Source organism: Anomaloglossus baeobatrachus, chromosome 4 (assembly GCF_048569485.1).
Source record: "Anomaloglossus baeobatrachus isolate aAnoBae1 chromosome 4, aAnoBae1.hap1, whole genome shotgun sequence".
NCBI lineage: Eukaryota > Metazoa > Chordata > Amphibia > Anura > Aromobatidae > Anomaloglossus > Anomaloglossus baeobatrachus.
In genome coordinates, this window is record NC_134356.1 from 224,753,017 (window position 1) to 224,774,757 (window position 21,741).

The following is a 21,741-nucleotide window of genomic DNA, read 5'->3' on the forward strand; positions in this document are numbered from 1 at the left end:
ACCTTTTCTCAAAAGGTCCGTTTTCCGTCAGAATTCTGGATTCTCAGATTGACGGCGTAGCTCTTGAGTCCTGGATCTGGGCGACTTCTGATATCCTTCCTGTAGTCATCTCCGCTATGACTCGAGCTCCAAAGTGTCCTTTGACCTTTTTGGCCTTGCCGACCCTCCTGTCCCTTCCACAGTCCGGTCTACAGCTAGGATTATCCCTCATTAAGGGACAGATCTCGGCTCTGTCAGTATGTGCCAGCAGCGTATCGTCCGGCTGGCTCCGGTGCGCTCCTTTAAGGGCGCATCTCACATCATTCTGCCTTTCCGGCAGCCTATGGAGCCCTGGGACCTTAATCCGGTCCTCCCGGTTCCCGGAAACCCCCCTTTGCGCCTCTTGGGGAGGTTTCTTTGTTTCATCTTTCACAGAAAGTAGTCTTTCTAGTGGCTATAATTTCCCGCCAGAGAGTTCTGGCTGCACTCTCTCGGAGTCACCCCCTTTTTTGGTCTTTTGCATCAAGACAAGGTGGTCTTCATCCGACTCCGGACTTTTTTCCCTAAGGCGGTTACTGCTTCCACCTTATCCGGGGCAATTTTCCTGCCTTCCTTTTGTCCGGCTCCTGTTCATCGCTTTGAGGAAGCGTTGCATATCCTGGATCTGGTGCGGGCGCTCCGGATCTATGTGTCTCGCACCGCCGTTATTAGGCGGTGCACCTCTCTCTGGTGCTGACTGCTAGTCAGCGTAGCGGTCTCTCGGCATCTAAGCCGACCCTGGTTCGTTGGCTTAGGTCGGCCATTTCCGAGACCTACAAGTGTACTCAAGTGCCTTCCCCGCCGGGGATCAGAGCACATTTGATCAGACCTGTCGGCGCCTTTTTGGGCTTTCAGGCACCAGGTTACGGCTCAGTAGGTCTGTCAGACTGTAGCTCGAATTAGTCTGCATACTTTTTCGAAGCACTACCCAAGGCATGCTCCTGCTTTGGCAGACGCGGGCTTGGGCAGACGCATTTGTCCGGCGTCTGTCGCCCATTTGTGAAGTTAGGTTTGCCTGCTTCTCAGTTGTCTGTTTATTCCCACCCATGGACTGCTTTTGAACGTCCCATGGTTTGGGTCTCCCATAGGAACGATAAAGAAAAAGAGAATTTTGTTACTTACCGTAAATTCTTTTTCTTAAAGTTCCGTCATGGGAGACCCAGCACCCTCCCTATTGCCTGTTGGCAGGTTTCTTGTTCCGTGTGTCTTCACCGGCTGTTATTGTTGTAGACAGAGGTTCCGGTTCTTCCGGATTTTACTCTGTCTCTTCTTGTGGGTGGATGTCCTCCTTCAGCTTTTGCACTAAACTGGCTAGGACTGGCTAGCAGGGGGTGTATATGCTAGGAGGGAGGAGCTACACGTTTTGAGTGAAGTAACTTTGTGTGTCCTCCGGGGGCAGTAGCTATACACCCATGGTTTGGGTCTCCCATGACGGAACTATAAGAAAAAGAATTTACGGTAAGTAACAAAATTCTCTTTTTTTTTTTTTTTAGTTTTAAAGGGATTGTCCACTACTTTGACATTGTTAGTCTATCCTTAGGATAGGTCATCAATGTCTGATCGGCCGGGGCCCAACAACCTGCACTTCCACTGATCAACTGTTCTTGGTCCCGGCAGTGGCAGCAGATGGCCGGAAATGCTCCGTCCGGTGCTGGTCCGTCTTCTGATAGCGGCCAGGTACTGCACATCCTCCTCCTATTGATTAGAATAGGAGGCAGATTTGCAGTACCCGGCCTCAGCCGCTATCAGAAGACTGAGCCTAGCCGGAACTGAGCATCTTAGTCTGCTGCGGGGACTGAGATTAGTTGATCGGCGGGGGTGCGGCGTGTCTGACCCCGGGTGATCAGACATTGATGACCTATCCTAAGGATAGCCCATCAATGTCAAAGTAGTGGACTACCCCTTTAAGCTTTTGATTTACCATCTATTTTAACTTATTTTTGTTTCCAGGTACCTTTGAGATATTTGCTGGCTATGCTTTATATAAACTTCAATCCTCTTTGGGACCCAGTAATTGATCTTATTGTGTAAGTACAACTAATTAATGAAATGGCTATTCTGTAATTCTGTAAGACAGCACATGCTAGTCTTATATAACTTTTTATGTGACTGATGTAGTGGCCCCTTTGGACAGGCTGATCCAGGCCATTAATCGATCGCTAACTGACTATGTATAAGCAGATCGTCAGTCTGAGTTATCATTCTACGTCCATAAGATGTCATGTCATCTGTACATCATCCTCAATCTACATGGGGAGATGTGCGCTGATTGCAATGGTGTTTTAAGCCGGCCTTAAAGTAAACAGTTGACAATTTTTATTTTTTTTTTTTAATTAACATAAAGTTAAGCAGTGACGTCTTCTCACCTTTGCAAGTTATCACCTATTCACACTTTGCTGATCAGGTACTAAACTTGCTGATCGAGTACAAATAGTACAAATGCTGGGACCCCCACAAATACTAAGAATGGGCTCTGGAAAGCCTTGTCTGAACGGAGTAGTGGTTGGGTATACCAGGAGTGCCGAAGATGGCACTCGGATTTTTCCACCAGTCCAATGGAAAATGAATGGAATAGTGATACACATACAAGACTCCTTTCAGGCTGGGCTATAAAGAGCCCAGTTCTTGGGATCGGTGAGGGTTCAGGCAGTCAGAGACCCAAAATCAGCAAGTTATCCTATCGATAACTAGTAACTATGAGGCTATGTGCCCACGGGGACAGTGTCCTGCGGTTATATCCGCAGGACATTCCGCAGGTGCTCCCAGAAATCCGCAACAGAACTTTCTCTGTTTCAATGCTGCAGATATACAACGGAATGTCCTGCGGATATGGTGCGGACATTCTGCATTGAGGATACAGTACCATGGCTTCGGCACTGCATCCTCAATGCAGAACAAGTGCTGCAGTGATCGGGGTGCTCATACTTACCTCCATCATGCAGCACCTCGCTTTCCGACGGCCGGGTCACTGTCAGCGTCTGGTGCACTGTGCTGGAGGTGGGCGGGCCTGAACTAGTTCCGGCTGTCACATGACCGGAGCTCGTGCAAGCCCCGCCCATCTCTTCCTTCCTGTACCTGGCTGGATCCACCGCGCTGCTGTACACCGGACGAGGAAAGTGACTCGGGTGTCTATCAAGGCAGGTAAGTATATGGGACCCTGCGGAGAAATCCGCAACAATAATTGACATGCTGCAGATTTTTCCGCACGAAAATCTGCACGATTTCCGCTGCGGAAAAATCCGCAGCGTGGGCACAACATTTCCCAAATGCCATAGAAATGGCCGGGGAGTAGCTGTGCTGCAGATTTTTGGAAAATCCGCGGCTTTTCCGCGAGAAATCTGCGGCAAAATCCGCGCATTTTCCGCAGCGTGGGCACATAGCCTGAGAATAACCCTTTTAAGAGAATCTGTCATGTCGCGCAAGTCCCCAAACTGCTTATATTGCCATATGGCTCTTTGGCTCATCTTTCAATCTATATGCCACAGCCAATTTGGCTGTGTAGTCAAGGCTGGGAGCTTTCAGTCAAGCAGAAGAAATGGTGCTAGTCATTGAATAGAGCCGGGGAGGCACATAGCACTTCAACTAATGAATGCCGAATGGATCCAGCACCCGAAATAAATAATGAATTTTATTGTAAAGATTAAAAGCCAAGCGTAGCACAATAAGGCATAATAAAACGAGAAACATCAACGCGCTTTAAGAAAAAATTCTTAGTCATGACCATGGTCATGATTAAGAGCATTTTTGCTTGAAACGCATTGACGTTCCTCCCCTTTTAGTATGCCTTAATGTGCTACAGCTTGGCTTTTAATCTTTACAATAAAATTCAGTTTTTATTTATTGCGGATGCTGGATCCATTTGTCATTCATTAGTATCAGTTAACCTGGTGACCAGACCAGGACATCCGAGCACTGCACCCTTCATCTACTTTACGGTGAGCTGTACAACTCCTTTTTCACAGAACACCAGCTTTATTTGCATGTGGATTAAAAATTGATTTTTTTTTTTTTTTGTTAAAGGGAACCTGTCACCAGAATTTTCGCTATTAAACTAAAATAATCTCCTTCTGCAGCTCCGGGGCTGCATTCTATAAAGATTCATCTTGCTACTGGCCCCCCTTTCAGACCTAAATAACAACTTTATAAAATATTACCTTTTGCTATAGTAATGAGGTTTGCTGGCCCCGTCGGCGGGCTGTATTTCGTCAGTTATCCCCCCTCCTGCCACTGTTCGCCGTTCCCCAGTGTTCATTTAAATAGATGAGGCTGCCACCCTCATGTTCCGCAGTACTCCTGAAGTCTTACGCATGCGCAGTGGCACTATCGCGGGACTGAGCACTGTTTTCAAATCGCGAGCGAAGGTGATGTTGTTGCGCAGGCGCAAGATTATGGGCGGATACTTAGATGACGCTGGTGATGACATTCACAGCGCCGCCCATAGTCTCGCGCCTGCGCAGTAACCTCACCGGCGCTCGCGATTTGAAAACCGTGCTCAGTTCCGCGATTGTGACACTGCGCATGCGCGATACTCCCAGAGCACTGTGGAACATGAGGGCGGCGGTGTCGTCTATGTAAATGAAGACTGGGGGACGGCGAACAGCGGCAGGAGGGGGGATAACAGATGAAATACAGTCCGCCCCCGGGGCCAGCAAACCTCATTACTATAGCAAAAGGTGATATTTTATAAAGTTATTTAGGTCTGAAAGGGGGGCCAGTAGCAAGATGAGATGGATATTACTTGTTTAACTTGTTAGCATAGTGCGATATCATAGGATTGGTTCACACAGATTCGCAAATTATACGCAGAGTAGCAAATGTTCAGTTCAAGTCACATTGCATACTGTATGACTGACCTGAGAGAGGAATGAGATGCCAAGTGAGATGGAAGGTGTCGCATATGTTCCTCAGATCTGATCCAAAAGTGAATTTCTTTTTTCATTTCTTGTTCACAGTTCTCATGCAAATGAGATGGACAACAAAACTTTCTGGAAGGTTTTTTACGAGCATTTGGAGAAGTCGGCGACTTATGCTGGTAATGTATTGTGGATTGTACCTTAACATCCTTTTCATAAAGGTGTTCAGTGTTTCCTAGGTGCCATGTGTAGGCTATCTTCACATGTCCAGTAATCATCCGGTAAAAAGAATCCAGCAGCTATCCGTTGGCAAAATAGTTGTGCAAACAGAACTTTTTTTGGCCATTTTTAAAAAAAAAACCTGATTTCGGCTGCATCCGTTTTTTTAACATTGAAGTCTGTGGAAAACGGATGATGCTTTAATTAGCCATCTATTTGTTGCTTACTGGATCAGTTTCAAATGAAAGATAATTGATGTCTATTTAATGAATTGCCACAGATTTTATTGTTAAAGATGATCCAGCTGAGATCGGTCAAAGAATTTATCTGCACAACTTTTTTGCCGATGTGGATTGCTGGTGGATCCGATCTAATGGATGATTACTGGACTTATGAACTTGGCCTTAAACTGTAGCAGTGTTGCTCTACTTGACATCCAGTCGTAGCTTCGGTCCTCTTTGTCACCTGCAATATTAGAGCTTAGGCCTAGCACACAAGGCGAGTAATACAGAGCGAGTGGAATGCGATTAAAAATTGCATTCCACTCGGACCAATATTACTCTATGGGGCAGCACCCATAAGCGATTATTTTCTCAGCCCTAATCGGACCGAGAAAACAATCGCAGCATGCTGCTGGTGGAACGTGATCCTGTTTCACTCGCACCCATTCAAGTCTATGGGGTGAGAGAAACATTGCATTGCACTCGCATTACAGCGGTGTAACGCGAGTGCAGATGCGAGAATCGCACAGCTGGCAACGGAGGAGATAGGGAGATAAATCCCTCCCCCCCCCCCTTCTGCAGCTGTGGTCTGATTGCACGATCAGACCACAGTCGCATGACACTTGGCTCCCGCTGTGCTGCGAGTGTGAGCCAAGTGTCATGCGAGGACTCGCACATAATCCCGAGTGGCCTGAGCCTTACAGATGGACTGTAACGTGTTTGTGTGCATACAGAACCATCTTGACTCATCCTTATGAAATAATGCTTATGTATGTGAAATGCTAAACCATTGCAGAATAAATGTAGTATCTTGAGATAATATAAAAAAGATTGTTCAATACTTGTACTTTTATTCTTGCCTCATCTTTGAGTCCCTATTGGTCTAGCTTGGCCCAACGTTGTTCACTCGCCTTTTCCCAACCTTCTCTACAATTTCGTCCTTTAATTCTCATTTTCTACAAGTTTTCTACTTTTCACTTGTGATATCCTTTTCTACAGAAAGAGAACTACAAAATGTTGAAATGAACGAGTCAGAGGGCAAGCAGGATTTCCCTGGCTTTTATGCCGGAGACATTGGCGTTTTATATGGCGATATGCTGAATCATAGAGCAGATGTAACGGAGAGGACTGATCATACCAATTTCCGGTTCCTGCTTTGGAAAGCAATGTCTCACTTCCCGGACAGAGTGGAACCCCGATCCAGGGAACTGTCCCCGCTGCTCCTGCGATTTATAAGGTAGGTTTACTCTATCACTTTGGATCTTTTGGAATATATTGGGGATCTTAAAGGACTGTTTTAAAGACAAATTCTTTACCCAGATGCCTTTTAGACCTTTTCACGCCACGTTATGCCATTTTGTGGGAACAACCTGGTTAACATGACATCATAGTACAATAGTTTGCCATGGTTTTAGGCTGGTTTCACACTACGTTTATTTAACATCCGTCCATAACGTTTTTTTAGCGGAAAAACGGATCCAGTGCAAATGCGTTTTCACTTCAATGCATTTGCAATGGACTCGCGTTAACATGCGTTCACCTGCGTTTGCGTGCGTTATAGTGAGGATCCAGCGACTTGCAGTTTTTTAACATCTTTCAAAAACGCTACTTGTAGCGTTTTTGAGCTGCGTCCAAATACTGCACGTCACCGGATCCTGACTAAACAGCACGCAAACGCAGGTGAACGCTGGTGTGCTGATAGACAGGATCCTGCTTGCTCTACTGAGCATGCACAGAACCAGTCTCGCGTGATCTGTCTCTCTCTCCTCCTCCCTCCCTCACCCTCTCTCTCTATCTTTGTCTTTCCCCCTTCCTCCCCTCCCTCTCTCTCCCACCTGAGAGCTGCGGACACTCGTAACCAAGGTAAATATCGGGTAACCACTTCTTAGTTACCCGATGTTTACGTTGGTTACGTGTGCAGGCAGCCCTGCTCCTAGCAGCTGCAGACACTCGTAACCAAGATAAATATCGGGTATCCAAGCCCGATGTTTACCTTGGTTACCAGCGTCTGCAGCTGTCAGAAGCCGGCTCCCAGTCTAGTTCCCCTCACTCCCGATCACATGACTCCAATGCCCGCCCCTAAACATCCAGTGACAGGTTCCTGCAAAATAACAGATGCGTTTGCATGCGTTTTTTGCTGTAAAAGCAGGATCCGCTTTTGCAGCAAAAAAACGTTCCTGACGCATGTTAAATAAACGTAGTGTGAAACCAGCCTTAGCGTGGCCTTAGAACTAATGGCATCTGAAATACTCAATCATAGCTATTTAATCTCTTCAATGCTGACTGTTGCACTCAAATCATTAGACATTGGGGGTGGTCTCCTCTACAGCACTATATTAATCCGTTCAGTCCCATACAGAGTATATTGAATAGATGTGCACATGCTGAACTGTAGCTCTAGTGGCATGCTAACATGCTATTCAATGCCCAGCGTCATCGGCAGTGATGCGCGTACCTTGTCCGTTGTAAACGCCTCAGACATTGGGCAGTGCGCATGATCAAAAGTCACGGTACTTCCAGTAATGCGCAGTATGAAGCTGGGTGTACACTTCCCGGCTTCAGAGAGGTCTAGTGCGCATGGCTGGAAGTGCCGGGACTTCTGATCATGCGCACTGACCCTACACCCGGCGTCTCAGAGATGATAACAGACACAAGTATGCTAGTCACAGCCGATGACGCTGAGCATTGAATGGTATGGTAGCATGCTCCTGTGGGTGGGATAGCATGCTAAGAGGGCGGACTAGTCAGGGGAAATAATGCCCTTGCTATTAGTCCCTGCACTCATTAGCATATCTTAATGGATGTTTAGAAAAACTTTTCCTATAGATCTCTTTATTTATGCTGGTGTATACAGGGCCAGTTAGGCAGGGATTAGTAATCTGCACCCAGAACTGCTCGTGGTCCTGAGTGCATATTACTCCTGATAGGTTCACTTTAAAAGAAACTACCTTGAATTGGATTATGATTTTAATTTTTGTTTTCTCTGACGCCTCATTGGGGGACACAGGACCATGGGTGTTATGCTGCCTATCCATAGGAGGACACTAAGTAGATGCAAAAGCATAGCTCCTCCTCTGCAGTATACACCCCCTGGCCGTGCCACGCAAGCCCAGTTTTAGCTTAGTGTCTGTAGGAGGCACTTCCTTTCAAGGTTTGTTATTTTTTGAGGGCGACGGTTTCCTTTTGGGACTGATCTCCCACTACCATCAACGGGCGGGAACGTGGAGTGTCGCCTCCACGTACCCCCTCCTGCGACGCTGGATCCTGGGCTGGACGACGGGTTCCACAGACCACGATTTTCCAAAGCCCAGGGTAGAGGCCTGTGCCCCTATAGCCCAATTCCTCAGCCCCTCTTTGCAGGCTCTGAGTTGAAGATGGCACCAATTGTTCAGCCCCTCTTTGCAGGCTCTGAGTTGAATATGACACCGACACTGCAAGCTGACTCTGCTCTTTTCACTGCCTGGATGGAAGCAGTGTTTTAAGGTGAGATCCCCCCTGACTGGTTTCCCAGACAAAGGGAGAAAAGACGCTGCAGGGAAGGTTCCCAGGACATTTACAGTATTTCTGTGCAAGGAGCAAGGATCTTGCACACACAGTGTTAACTTTTCTCTAGCTTGCTGGCTGGAGGAGGGGGAAGTTCTGCTGTTTGCAGAAAGTCCTGCAGATAATTTCCTGGTGGCAGGGAGTAGGGCCCAGGGCTCAGGGACTCAGGCTGTTTTATTTGCTCTAGCAGAAAAGTCGGCTGATAACCACCAGTGACAAGCTGTGTGCTGACTGGAGGCAGAGGGAGGAAAACTATCAGAAGCTCCCTTCCCGTCATTTTTTTTACTACCCAAAGCAGGGGGGGCACACTGACTCATCTTCCCGCTCTTTTAGCGCTAAGCCCCGCCCCACGGCCGCGATAAGCCCCCCCCCAGGGAAGCGTGTGAAGATCTCCATAGAGCTTAATCCTTCCTGAGGACAGGGCCATCGGCTGATTCTGGTGAGGTGTTTGCTTCAATTGTAGCTCTGCTGAACATTGCTCCCCCTCCTGGCATACTCCTATTAGGAACATGCAGAAATCTAAGGGCACTAAGAGTGCTAAGGCCCACATCTTCTATTATTCAGCCTGCACTGCCTGCCACGCTGAGCTACCACGTAAACACAGGAGGAGGGTCTCTTCTCTCTGTGAGTCCTGTACCCCTATAGCCCCCCAAGACCTCCCTGCCACCACCGCCGCAAACATCAGCCCAGAGCCTAGGGCTCCCAGCCCACCAGAATGGACACAGTTTTGTGTCCCAATCCATGGAAAAACTGTCACAGAACCTGGTGCTGGCTATGCAATGTCGTCCTCCACACCCTTCTGGGTCCCTGGACGGAACGCAGCCTGAGGATACCCCTATGGAGGATCCTTCTAAGGTAATCCGGGCACATGCTTCACCGGTTGCAGGGATCAGGAAAAGAGCACACGGCCGGGTGTCTCCAGCGGGCTCTCCCTCGGGAGCACACAAGGCAGGCTCTCCCACGTGCTCCACGGCTTCTGAAGAGCTGAAGGAGGGAGAATGCTGTTTGTACCAGGAGGATTCCTTGGTCTCAGCCTCCCCAGATGATCAAACTGCAATAGACTCCCTTATAGCAGCAATCAACCAAACTCTGCATGTGGAGGATCCCCCATCCACTACAACTGACCATGCGGTCTCCTTTAAGAGGGCAAGGAAACCCCAAAAGGTTTTTCGCTGATCACCCAGAGTTTCAGGATATCCTCACAAAGCAAAGGGAGAAGCCTGACAGGCGCTTCGGTAACCGAAAACTCATGGAGTCCCGGTACCCTTTTGCCTCACCTGCCCCTAAGGGCTGGGCCGATCCGCCCTCAGTCGACCCCTCTCCCGCTTTGCCACAAAGACGCTCAGACAGACAGGTGGAGCACCTCGCCCGCTCTGCTTTGGAGGCCGCAGGTTCCTCCCTCTCGCCCTCCTTTGCCTCTGTGTGGGTCGCAAAGGCGATCTCGGTCTGGGCAGAATCCCTTAACACTTTGCTTGAGGAATCCCAGTTCCCTCATACCTTCACAGAGGTAACAGCTTAAAATTACCGCTGCGGCGGAGTACCTCATGCAGGCCTCCATGGACGCTGCTACCTGCGCAGCGTTTGCCGCCTCAAATACCATAGCCATCCGTAGAGCTCTCTGGCTCTGACAATGGCGAGCGGACTCTGCCTCTAAGAAGTCTCTCACGGGCCTTCCCTTTTTTTCCAGACCGATTGTTTGACGAACGTCTGGACAAGCTCATTTCTGACGCACAGGGAGGAAAGAGTACCTCCCTCCCCCACCTGAAGTCCAGGACGACCTTCACCAGACGTCCACGGTCCTCTTTCCGCTCCTTCGGAACTCATTGGCTGGTCGACATCCCGTGCTGTCCCCGCCGCCAGCTGCGGACTACGCAGGGACCGACCGACCTCGGCTCTCCCCGAAACCCACTTCGTCATGGCAGCCTAGACCGAAACAGTCCAGGACTAGGGAGACTTGTCCACGACGTTTTCTCCCCTCATGACTCCTTCGGCGCCCCGGAAGACACACTCATTGTAGGAGGTCGACTCCGGCTTTTTTCAACACATCTGGGCTGCCGCCTCAGACGACAAATGGGTGCGAGACCTTGTGTCTTCCGGTTACCAGGACCCGACCCCCGAGTCGGTTCTTTCTCTCAAACCCCCTAAAGTCTCGAAAACGATGCAAAGTTTTTTCTCAGCAATCCACTCGCTCCAAACAGCAGGAGTGATAATACCTGTCCCGGACGACGAGAAGTACAGGGGTTTTTATTCCAACCTCTTTGTGGTCCCCAAAAAGGATGGGTCAGTTCGACCCATCCTGGACCTCAAACACCTGAACAAACATGTGCACGTACGGAGATTCAGAATGAAGTCCCTAAGGTCCATTATTGCATCCATGGTTGAAGGGGAATTCCTCGCTTTAGACATCAAGGATGCGTACCTGCACATACCCATTGCCCCAGATCACCAAAAGTTCCTCCGCTTCGCAGTTCAGGACTCCCACTTTCAATTCGTAGCTCTACCCTTCGGCCTTGCCACTGTACCAAGGGTCTTCACCAAAATCATTGCGGCCGCCATGAGCGTCCTTCACGCCAGGGGAGTAGTCGTTCTCCCTTACTTGGACGACTTCCTCATCAAGGTCCCCTCCTTCCGCGACTGCTCAACCAGCGTACAAATCACTGTGGACACCCTATCCCGCTTAGGGTGGCTAGTGAATCTAGACAAATCATTCCCGATCCCATCACGATCCTTCACCTTCCTTGGCATGTCCCTGGACACCTGTCGGGGCTTGATCTACCTCCCCCTGGACAAGGCGATCGCTCTTCAACGAGCGGTACGCTGCCTTCTACGTCCTCCGTCTCGCTCCAATCGATTCAGCATGAAGGTGCTCGGCAAGATGGTGGCGGCTATAGAAGCAGTACCCTTTGCTCAACTGCACCTCCGCCCACTGCAGCTAGCCCTTCTAGCGGCCTGGGACAAGAGCCCTTTCTCCCCGGACAGACATCTTCACCTGACGCCCTCAGTCAGGTACGCACTCCGCTGCTGGCTTCGGTCCTCATCCTTTTCGAAGGGGAGATCTTTTCTCCCAGCAAACTGGCTGGTCCTGACCACGGACGCCAGCCTCCTAGGCAGGGGAGCAGTGTACCGGCACCACACTGCTCAAGGACGTTGGACGCCCCAGGAGTCTTCCCTACCCATAAACATCCTGGAAATCTGCGCGATCTTCCTCGCTCTCAGGGCATTCTGCCCTCAGCTAGCGGGTCATTAGATTCGAGTCCAATCGGACAATGCAACAGCTGTAGCCTACATCAATCGCCAAGGGGTACACCTGCAGCAAGGCAGCTTATCTCGAGTCCCACAGGATCCTCAGCTGGGCCGAATTGACAGGGTCAGTGATATCAGCGGTACACATACCGGGAGTAGAGAACTGGGCAGCAGACTTCCAAGTCACCAAGGCCTAGCCGCCGGAGAGTGGTCTCTCCACCCAGAAGTGTTCCTACACATCTGCACTCGCTGGGGTACACCAGACGTGGATCTAATGGCCTCAAGGTTGAACGCAAAGGTACCCGCGTTCATAGCCAGGTCACGCGATCCGCAGTCCATCGGCGCGGATGCTCTAGTCTGCTCCTGGCTCCACTTCCGCCTGCCTTACATATTTCCACCCCTACCTCTGCTGCCTCGGGTAATCAGGCAAATCAAGGTAGAGGGAGTCCCGATGATACTGATAGCACCAGTCCGGCCCAGGCGCGCCTGGTACTCCGAATTAGAACAAATGCTCGCAGACGTACCGTGGCGCCTTCCAGACATCCCAGACTTGCTGACCCAAGGGCCCATTTCCCATCAGAACTCCAGAGCCCTGAAGCTGACGGCATGGCCATTGAGACCTGGGTATTAACAAGAGCAGGATTCTTCCCCCGCGGTTATCTCCACCATGATCAGCGCCCGAAAGCCTGCTTCATCACGCATTTACCACCGTACGTGGAAAATCTTCCTTTCATGGTGCAGGGAAACTAACATCCAGCATTCTGCTTCTGGCCATCCCCAGAATTCTCGATTTTCTGCAGGTTGGCTCTCAGTTCCCTTAAAGGGCAGGTCTCAGCGCTCTCAATCTTCTACCAATGCCGACTGGCTCAAAAAACGCAGGTCAAGACCTTCCTCGAGGGCGTTTCCCATCTAGTTCCGCCGTACAAACGGCCGTTGGAACCATGGGACCTCAATCTCGTTCTGGACGGTCTCCAGAGGTCCCCCTTTGAACCTCTCAAGGAATCCTCCCTTGGTTTTCGGTCCTGGAAGGTAACGTTCCTGGTGGCAATTACGTCCATCAGACGGGTTTCGGAGCTAGCAGCACTCTCTTGCTGCGAGCCTTTTCTGATTTTTTTCACCAGGACAAGGTGGTTCTGCGCCCCCTTCCGGATTTTCTTCCAAGGTTCCTACCCCGTTTCATTTGAACGAGGACATTGATTGTTCTGCCTTCCTTTTGTCCACACCCAGTTCATAGGGTGGAAAGATCTCTGCATTCGTTAGACCTCGTCAGAGCTCTCAGATATTACATATCCAGGACAGCCCCCTTTAGGAAAACGGACTCTTGTTCGTCATTCCTGAGGGGCCTAAGAAGGGACAGGCTACTTCAAAGGCGACTCTGGCTCGCCGGATTCGCTCTGCGATCCAGGAAGTCTACCGCTTGCAACTCAAGCCCATTCCTAGTGGGCTGTGGGCTCATTCCACGCGAAGAGTTGGCGCTTCGTGGGCCATTCGGCTTCAGGCTTCAGTGGAACAGGTGTGTAAGGCTGCGACCTGGTCTAGGCTACATTTCATTTTCAAAGCATTACAGAGTCCATACCCAGGTTTCAGCTGAGGCAAATCTGGGTAGGACAATTCTGCAAGAGGCAGTGGAGCACCTTTTCTCAGTAGGTGCTCCAGGCTGTCTGGGACTGGTTCCTAGTCCTTGGGTTGCGTTGTCTTGTTTTTATTTTTCCCACCCATGGACTGCTTTAGGACGTCCCATGGTCCTGTGTCCCCCAATGAGGCGTCAGAGAAAAACGGATTTTCTTTGTCGCTCCATTGGGAGACCCAGACAATTGGGTGTATAGCTTCTGCCTCTGGAGGCCACACAAAGTATTACACTTTTAAAAAAGTGTAACCCCTCCCCTCTGCCTATACACCCTCCCGTGGACCACGGGCTCCTCAGTTTTATGCTTTGTGTGGAAGGAGGCACACATCCACTCATGCATTCTCAGACATAGTTATGTCGGATGGAAGAAAAGAGGACCCCGATGGGGCCCCCGGCATGTTCCCTTCTCCACCCCACTATGTCGGCGATGCTTTTAAGGTTGAGGTACCCATTGCGGGTACGGAGGCTGGAGCCACATGCCGTCTCCTTCACCATCCCTTATGCGGCTCTGGGAGAAGTGGGATCCTGAGCGGTCATCCATATGCTGGGACCGTGCTCCATCCGCAGCCCCTGGTGGAACCTGCCGGACCGGAGCTTCTTCATCCCCAGGGACCGGGCCCTGCAACTTGAAGGTACTCTGTGTCCCCATGTGGGGACTGTACAGGGAGGGTCGCACCTTCCCCCCGGAAGCACCGGTAGTTCAGTCCGTTGTCTTTTCGGCGGACTTCCGCGCCGACCGTGCCTGCTTGTCGGGCGCGGCCTTAAATTTAGTCCCCGGCTTCGCCGCGGCCTAGTCTCGAAAAATCCCGCCCCCGAGCCTGCCTGTGAGGGGTAAGGGCGGGATTACCGGCATGACGTCGGCTTTGAGGGCTGGAGCATCTGGCATGTCTCCCTCCCCCCTCATTGACCACCGTGGGTACTCCAGATTCCCGCTCTTTGTTAGTGCCGCCCTCGGCTCCACTACCCCCCTGAGAGCTCTGGCGGCCATATTTGCCATTCTGCCGGTGGATGCTACTCAGCAGCAAAGCTCTGCAGCTCCGGGGGATCCACGACAGGGAATCTGGAGGACACACTCCGCTCGTTAGCGGTTGGTAAGCCACACCGGTCACCCGGTGCTGTTCCCCCTAGGGTGCCGGGATATATATATATATATATATATATATATATATATATATATATATATATATATATATATATATATATATATATATATATATATATATATATATATATATATATATATATATATATATATATATATATATATATATATATAATCTGTTCGGAAATGCTGTATACCCTTTTCCCATATACCCTCAGTGGGCACTCTCCTGAGAGATAACAGCATGTCCACAAGGAGCAAAGCTACTAAGGCACAGATTTTTTTTCGCGGCATGTACCTCTTGTGGGGCTATGTTACCTGCGGGATCCACCTACCCTCACTGTGATCAATGCTCGACTCCTGCCACGCTTGCTCAGCCGGAGCCTAGGGCACTTGTGGGCCCCTCGGCTCATGTAGACCTCCTCTGCTCCCCCTGAGCAGGCTGCAGGGACAGAGTCACCGTCGTTGGCCTCTTTCGCTGAGAAACTCTGTCACTTTCTCAATCCATTGCACAGTCTATGGACAAATGGTCATCTAAGCTCCTTGAGGCATTGCAGTCCAGACCGGGCCCTTCACAGGCCCCGACCCCTGTTAGTCTGTCTCCTCCAGGCCCTTCTCGGTCCGCGCCGCAGCGCGCTCCCAGGATAGCCCCTAGGTCCCAGGCGGAGGACTCCTGCCCGGATCGCAGTCCCAGACCGGCTAAGCGGCCTCGCTGGGACTCTTCCCCGGCCTCCTCACGCTGCTCTGGATCCCAGCTTGAGGACTCTCAGGAAGACGAGGCGGACGTGGGAGCTCAGGGCTCTGACCCTGACTTCGCCCTTAACCTTGATACCCCTGAGGGGGACGCCTTAGTAAATGATCTTATCTCATCCATCAACCAGGTGTTGGATCTCTCACCCCCACCTCCCCCTGTAGAGGAGTCGGCTTCTCAGAAGGAGAAACACCAATTCCGTTTCCCCAAACGTACGCGCAATACGTTTTTTGATCACTCTAACTTCAAGGATGCTGTCCAGAAGCCCAGAGCGGTCCCGGACAAGCGCTTTGCTAAACGGCTCACTGACACGCGTTATCCCTTTCCACCTGAAGTCGTTAAGGGCTGGGCACTCTCCCAAGGTGGATCCTCCAGTCTCTAGATTGGCTGCTAGGTCCGTTGTGTCTGTTGCCGATGGCTCATCCCTGAAAGATGCCACTGACAGACAGAGCTCTTGGTGAAGTCCATTTATGAGGCCACGGGCGCGTCTTTCGCCCCGGCCTTTGCGGCCGCGTGGGCTCTCCAAGCAATATCGGCATGTCTGACTGAGATTAATGCTGTCACGCGGAATTCTGCTCCGCATGTTTCTTCTTTGACCTCTCAGGCATCAGCATTTTCGTCCTACGCCATGAATGCCGTCCTGGACTCCGCTAGCCGTACGGCTGTAGCATCCGCTAACTCCGTGGCAGTCCGCAGGGCCATGTGGCTGCACGAATGGAAAGCAGACTCTGCTTCCAAAATGTTCTTAACTGGTTTGCCTTTTTCTGGCGACCATTTATTTGGCGAACGGTTGGATGAGATTATTAAGGAATCCTCGGGAAAGGATTCCTCCTTACCCCAGTCCAAACCTAAGAGACCTCAGCAGAGAAAAATCCAATCGAGGTTTCGGTCCTTTCGTCCCTCCGCCAAGCCCCAATCCTCTTCGTCCAACCGGCCGGAGAAAGGCCAGAGGAACTCCTATGCGTGGCGGTCAAAGTCACACCCCCAAAAGGCCGCAGGAGGCACTGCCTCCAAGACTGCCTCCTCATGACTCTCGGCCTCACCTAGCCACATCCTCGGTCGGTGGCAGGCTCTCCCGCTTTGGCGACGCCTGGTGGCCACACGTTCAAGACCGATGGGTGAGAGACATTCTGTCTCATAGTTACAGGATAGAGTTCAGCTCTCGACCTACGGCTCGTTTCTTCAGAACCTCCCCACCCCCCCTCACAGGCCGACGCACTTTTTCAGGCAGTGGACGATCTAAAGATCGAAGGAGTTGTGATTCCCGTTCCCCTTCAGGAACGTGGTCGCGGATTTTACTCCAACTTGTTCGTAGTGCCAAAAAAGGACGGGTCATTCTGTCCCGTTCTGGACCTCAAGCTGCTCAACAGACATGTGAGAACCAGACGGTTTCGGATGGAATCTCTCCGCTCGGTCATCGCCTCGATGTCACAAGGAGACTTCCTAGCATCGATCGACATCAAGGATGCTTATCTCCATGTGCCGATCGCACCCGAACATCAACGTTTCCTGCGTTTCGCCATCGGGGACGAACACCTCCAGTTCGTCGCATTGCCCTTTGGCTTGGCGACAGCCCCACGGGTTTTCACCAAAGTCATGGCATCCGTCGTGGCGGTCCTGCACTCTCAGGGCCACTCGGTGATCCCCTACTTGGACGATCTCCTAGTCAGGGCCCCTTCTCGGGTGGCATGTCAACAAAGTCTTACCGTCACTCTGGCGACTCTCCAGCAGTTCGGGTGGATCATCAATTTCCCGAAATCCAAGTTGACGCCGACCCAATCACTGACTTACCTCGGGATGGAGTTTCATACCCAGCCAGCGTTAGTCAAGCTACCGCGGGACAAACAGCTTTCTCTGCAGGCGGGGGTGCAATCACTTCTTCGGAGTCAGTCACACCCCTTAAGGCGCCTCATGCACTTCCTGGGGAAGATGGTTGCAGCTATGGAGGCAGTGCCGTTCGCGCAATTCCATCTACGGCCACTCCAATGGGACATTCTTCGCAAATGGGACAAGATTTCGGCTTCCCTCGACAAGATCATCTCTCTTTCTCTTGCAACCAAAACATCACTTCAGTGGTGGCTCCTACCCACATCTCTGTCTCTGGGAAAATCCTTCCTACCCCCAACCTGGGCCGTGGTCACCACGGACGTGAGCCTGTCAGGTTGGGGAGCGGTTTTTCTCCACCACAGGGCTCAAGGAACCTGGACTCCAATAGAATCGTCCCTTCAGATCAATATCCTGGAGATAAGGGCAGTATATCTAGCCCTATTGGCTTTCCATCGGTGGCTGGAGGGCAGGCAGATCCGAATCCAGTCGGACAACGCCACTGCTGTCGCCTACATCAACCACCAAGGCGGCACTCGCAGTCGTCAAGCCTTCCAGGAAGTCCGGCGGATTCTGCAGTGGGTGGAAGTCACAGGCTCCACCATCTCCGCAGTTCACATCCCGGGCGTAGAAAACTGGGAAGCAGATTTTCTCAGTCGTCAGGGCATGGACGCGGGGGAATGGTCTCTTCACCCAGACGTGTTTCGAGAGATCTGTCGCCGCTGGGGAACGCCGGACGTCGATCTCATGGCGTCACGACACAACAACAAGGTCCCGGCCTTCATGGCACGGTCTCAGGATCACAGAGCTCTGGCAGCGGACGCTTTAGTCCAGGATTGGTCGCAGTTTCGACTGCCTTATGTGTTTCCCCCTCTGGCGATGCTGCCCAGGGTACTACGCAAGATCAGGTCCGACTGCCGTCGCGCCATTCTCGTCGCTCCAGACTGGCCGAGGCGGTCGTGGTATCCGGATCTGTGGCACAGCACGGTGGGTCAACCGTGGGCACTTCCAGACCGCCCAGACTTCCTGTCGCAAGGCCCGTTTTTCCATCTGAATTCTGTGGCCCTCAACCTGACTGTGTGGCCATTGAGTCCTGGCTCCTAGCGTCTTCAGGGTTATCCCAGGATGTCATTGCCACCATGAGACAAGCCAGGAAGCCAACGTCCGCCAAGATCTATTACAGGTCTTGGCAAATCTTCTTATCCTGGTGCTCTGATAACGGTTTTACTCCATGGCCGTTTGCCTTACCCACATTCCTTTCATTCCTACAATCTGGAATGGACAAGGGTTTGTCCCTCGGCTCTCTCAAGGGCCAAGTATCGGCGCTCTCCGTGTTTTTTCAAAAGCGTCTAGCCAGGCTTCCGCAGGTCCGCACGTTCCTGCAGGGGGTTTGCCACATGGTCCCACCTTACAAACGTCCGTTGGAACCTTGGGAACTTAACAGGGTCCTGACGGCTCTTCAAAAGCTGCCTTTTGAGCCGCTGCGGGATGTCTCTCTCTCCCGTCTTTCACAGAAGGTGGCCTTCCCTTCCTGGTGGCAGTCACGTCACTTCGGAGAGTGTCTGAGCTTGCAGCGCTGTCATGCAAAGCTCCCTTCCTGGTTTTCCACCAGGATAAGGTGGTTCTGCGTCCTGTCCCGGAATTTCTCCCTAAGGTGGTATCCCCTTTTCATCTAAATCAGGATATCTCCTTGCCTTCCTTTTGCCCTAATCCAATTCACCAGTGTGAAAAGGATTTGCACTCTTTGGATCTAGTGAGAGCACTCCGGTTCTACGTGTCTCGCACGGCGCCCCTGCGCCGTTCAGACGCGCTCTTTGTCCTTGTCGCTGGCCAGCGTAAGGGCTCTCAGGCCTCCAAGTCAACCTTGGCTCGGTGGATCAAGGAACCGATTCTCGAGGCCTACCGTACTTCTGGGCTTCCACTCCCTTCAGGGCTGAAAGCCCATTCTACCAGAGCCGTAGGTGCGTCCTGGGCATTGCGGCACCGGGCGACGGCTCAGCAGGTGTGTCAGGCAGCTACGTGGTCTAGTCTGCACACTTTCACGAAGCACTATCAAGTGCATACCTATGCTTCGGCAGACGCCAGTCTCGGTAGGCGAGTCCTCCAGGCGGCGGTTGCCCACCTGTAAGAGGGGGCCGTTTTCGGCTCTTTTTATTGAGGTATTCTTTTACCCACCCAGGGACTGCTCTTGGACGTCCCAATTGTCTGGGTCTCCCAATGGAGCGACAAAGAAAAAGGGAATTTTGTTTACTTACCGTAAATTTCTTTTCTTCTAGCTCCTATTGGGAGACCCAGCACCCACCCCTGTGCCCTTCGGGCTGGTTGTTCTTTTGTGTACACATGTTGTTGATGTTGATTTGTTCATGTTCAAATGTTTCTTTGGTTCATGGTCTTCAGTTCTCCGAACATCCTTCGGATTGAATTTACCCTAGACCAATTTATAAGTTTTCTCCTTCCTGCTTTTGCACCAAAACTGAGGAGCCCGTGGTCCACGGGAGGGTGTATAGGCAGAGGGGAGGGGCTACACTTTTTTAAAAGTGTAATACTTTGTGTGGCCTCCAGAGGCAGAAGCTATACACCCAATTGTCTGGGTCTCCCAATAGGAGCTAGAAGAAAAGGAATTTACAGTAAGTAAACAAAATTCCCTTTTTTGTGTACTCACCGTAAAATCGTTTTCTCTTAGCCATCATTGGGGGACACAGCACCCACACTGTTGCCCTGTTGGGCCTTGGTTCTCTCAGTACCTTATTTTGGTTATGACTCTTTTTTTTTTTTTTTTCTCATGTTCCTCTGTTGAGGTAAGTTTTTACTGCTTTTTTTCTCCTACTGCTTGTGTACTAAAACTGAGCTTGCCTGGCCCGGCCAGGGGGTGTATACTGCAGAGGAGGAGCTAATGCTTATTGCATCTACTTAGTGTCCTCCTATGGATAGGCAGCATGACACCCATGGTCCTGTGTCCCCCAATGATGGCTAAGAGAAAACGATTTTACGGTGAGTACACAAAAATCCGTTTTTAAATGTACATGAATAAGACTATTATATATAACTCTCTAATAGACACACATCCACCCACACAATTTCAATGAATAAAATGCAAGTTATACTGACACAGACCTATATATTTATCTCTCCATCTCCATCTCATGATTTTGTCCATGCAGTCTGAATTATGAGCAGCATTGTGACAGGTTCTCTTTAAAATGTCTGTAGTGTGCTGTTAATCTATGCATGAGCGACACATTGAGTTTGTTGTCCACCTTGTTTCCAGCAATGAATACTATCCAGCAGACTTGTTAGTGGCTCCTTCCCAAGACCTTCGGAAGCTTGATAAGAGAAAGGATTGTACTAAAGATGGAGGCATTACTGACGATGTAGCAATGGAAGAACAAGGGAACATGGAATTGGATGAGATGGACAATATTGGATCACAAGGAAAGAGAACCAGGAGAGCTGCCTCAAAGTGAGTGTTTCCTCTTGATTGATGTGTATTTAGCATTATTATGCAGTTTCAAGAACAATTCTTGGCTGCATCTTGAGGTTTACTTTAGGTTGTTAACCTTGCACTTATTTCTGGCATGTTAAGTGTTTGGCACCATAATTAAGTGCAGGTCATATTGCATTGCTTGGTTGTGTTCTTATGATTAATGTCAATGCAAGTGATTGAAGTTTATAGTACGATCATAGTTTTACCGTGCTCCATTATGTTAACTAAAACCATTCCGAAAAAGTACAGAACCCACTTTGAGAATCATACATGTTTAATAGAGAATTCTTAATTCAAATAAATCTCATTTGCTCTCAGATCTGATTGTCAGGTATGATATATCATTGTACAATCAGATGAAATCCCAAAAAATTATTAGTGGTGTTTGTGACGGGGTGTACAGCAGAGCAAGGAGAGACAACAGGCCGAAGAACGATCCAACAGGTTTATTCACAAGAACACTGGAACAGCACACGATAAGTCCACGTAAAACAGATTCGGGGGCCCTTCCCGACAATCCTCGGACCGGATTATAAAGCAATCGTCCTTACAGTAGTCCAAAGAGTTCCACACAATCCCACGGGCCGCCACACAGGCCTAGCTCCGTCCGTGTCCACAGCCACACAGGCTGGAGCTCCTGCTCCCTTCAAGTTTCAGCTCACTCTGAAGTTACAAAAAGGGAAATGCATTGTCTGTGCTCCTTGACCAGCCCACCATGTTCAGGGGGTGGGGGTCACACATCCTATCATCAATGGTTTGGTCCATCACAGGGCTCCGATATGTCTGCCAGCCACAGTAGATGAAGGGATCCCCTGCTGTGCAGAACAATGACTATTCCTTCACTGGCCAATTCAAT

The 21,741-nt window shown here is 50.5% G+C and overlaps 1 protein-coding gene across 2 annotated transcripts in view; it reads left to right on the top strand.

Annotated features, from left to right (window-relative positions):
- The window catches only part of UTP20 (UTP20 small subunit processome component), a 355,063-nt gene that overhangs the window by 127,637 nt on the left and 205,685 nt on the right, over nucleotides 1-21,741 (top strand). For both annotated transcript variants that reach the window (XM_075344692.1, XM_075344693.1), the window contains exons 19-22: nucleotides 1,969-2,045; nucleotides 4,971-5,050; nucleotides 6,311-6,548; nucleotides 20,670-20,861. In XM_075344692.1, the coding sequence (XP_075200807.1) occupies nucleotides 1,969-2,045; nucleotides 4,971-5,050; nucleotides 6,311-6,548; nucleotides 20,670-20,861 (587 nt within the window). The remainder of the gene's footprint in view (nucleotides 1-1,968; nucleotides 2,046-4,970; nucleotides 5,051-6,310; nucleotides 6,549-20,669; nucleotides 20,862-21,741) is intronic.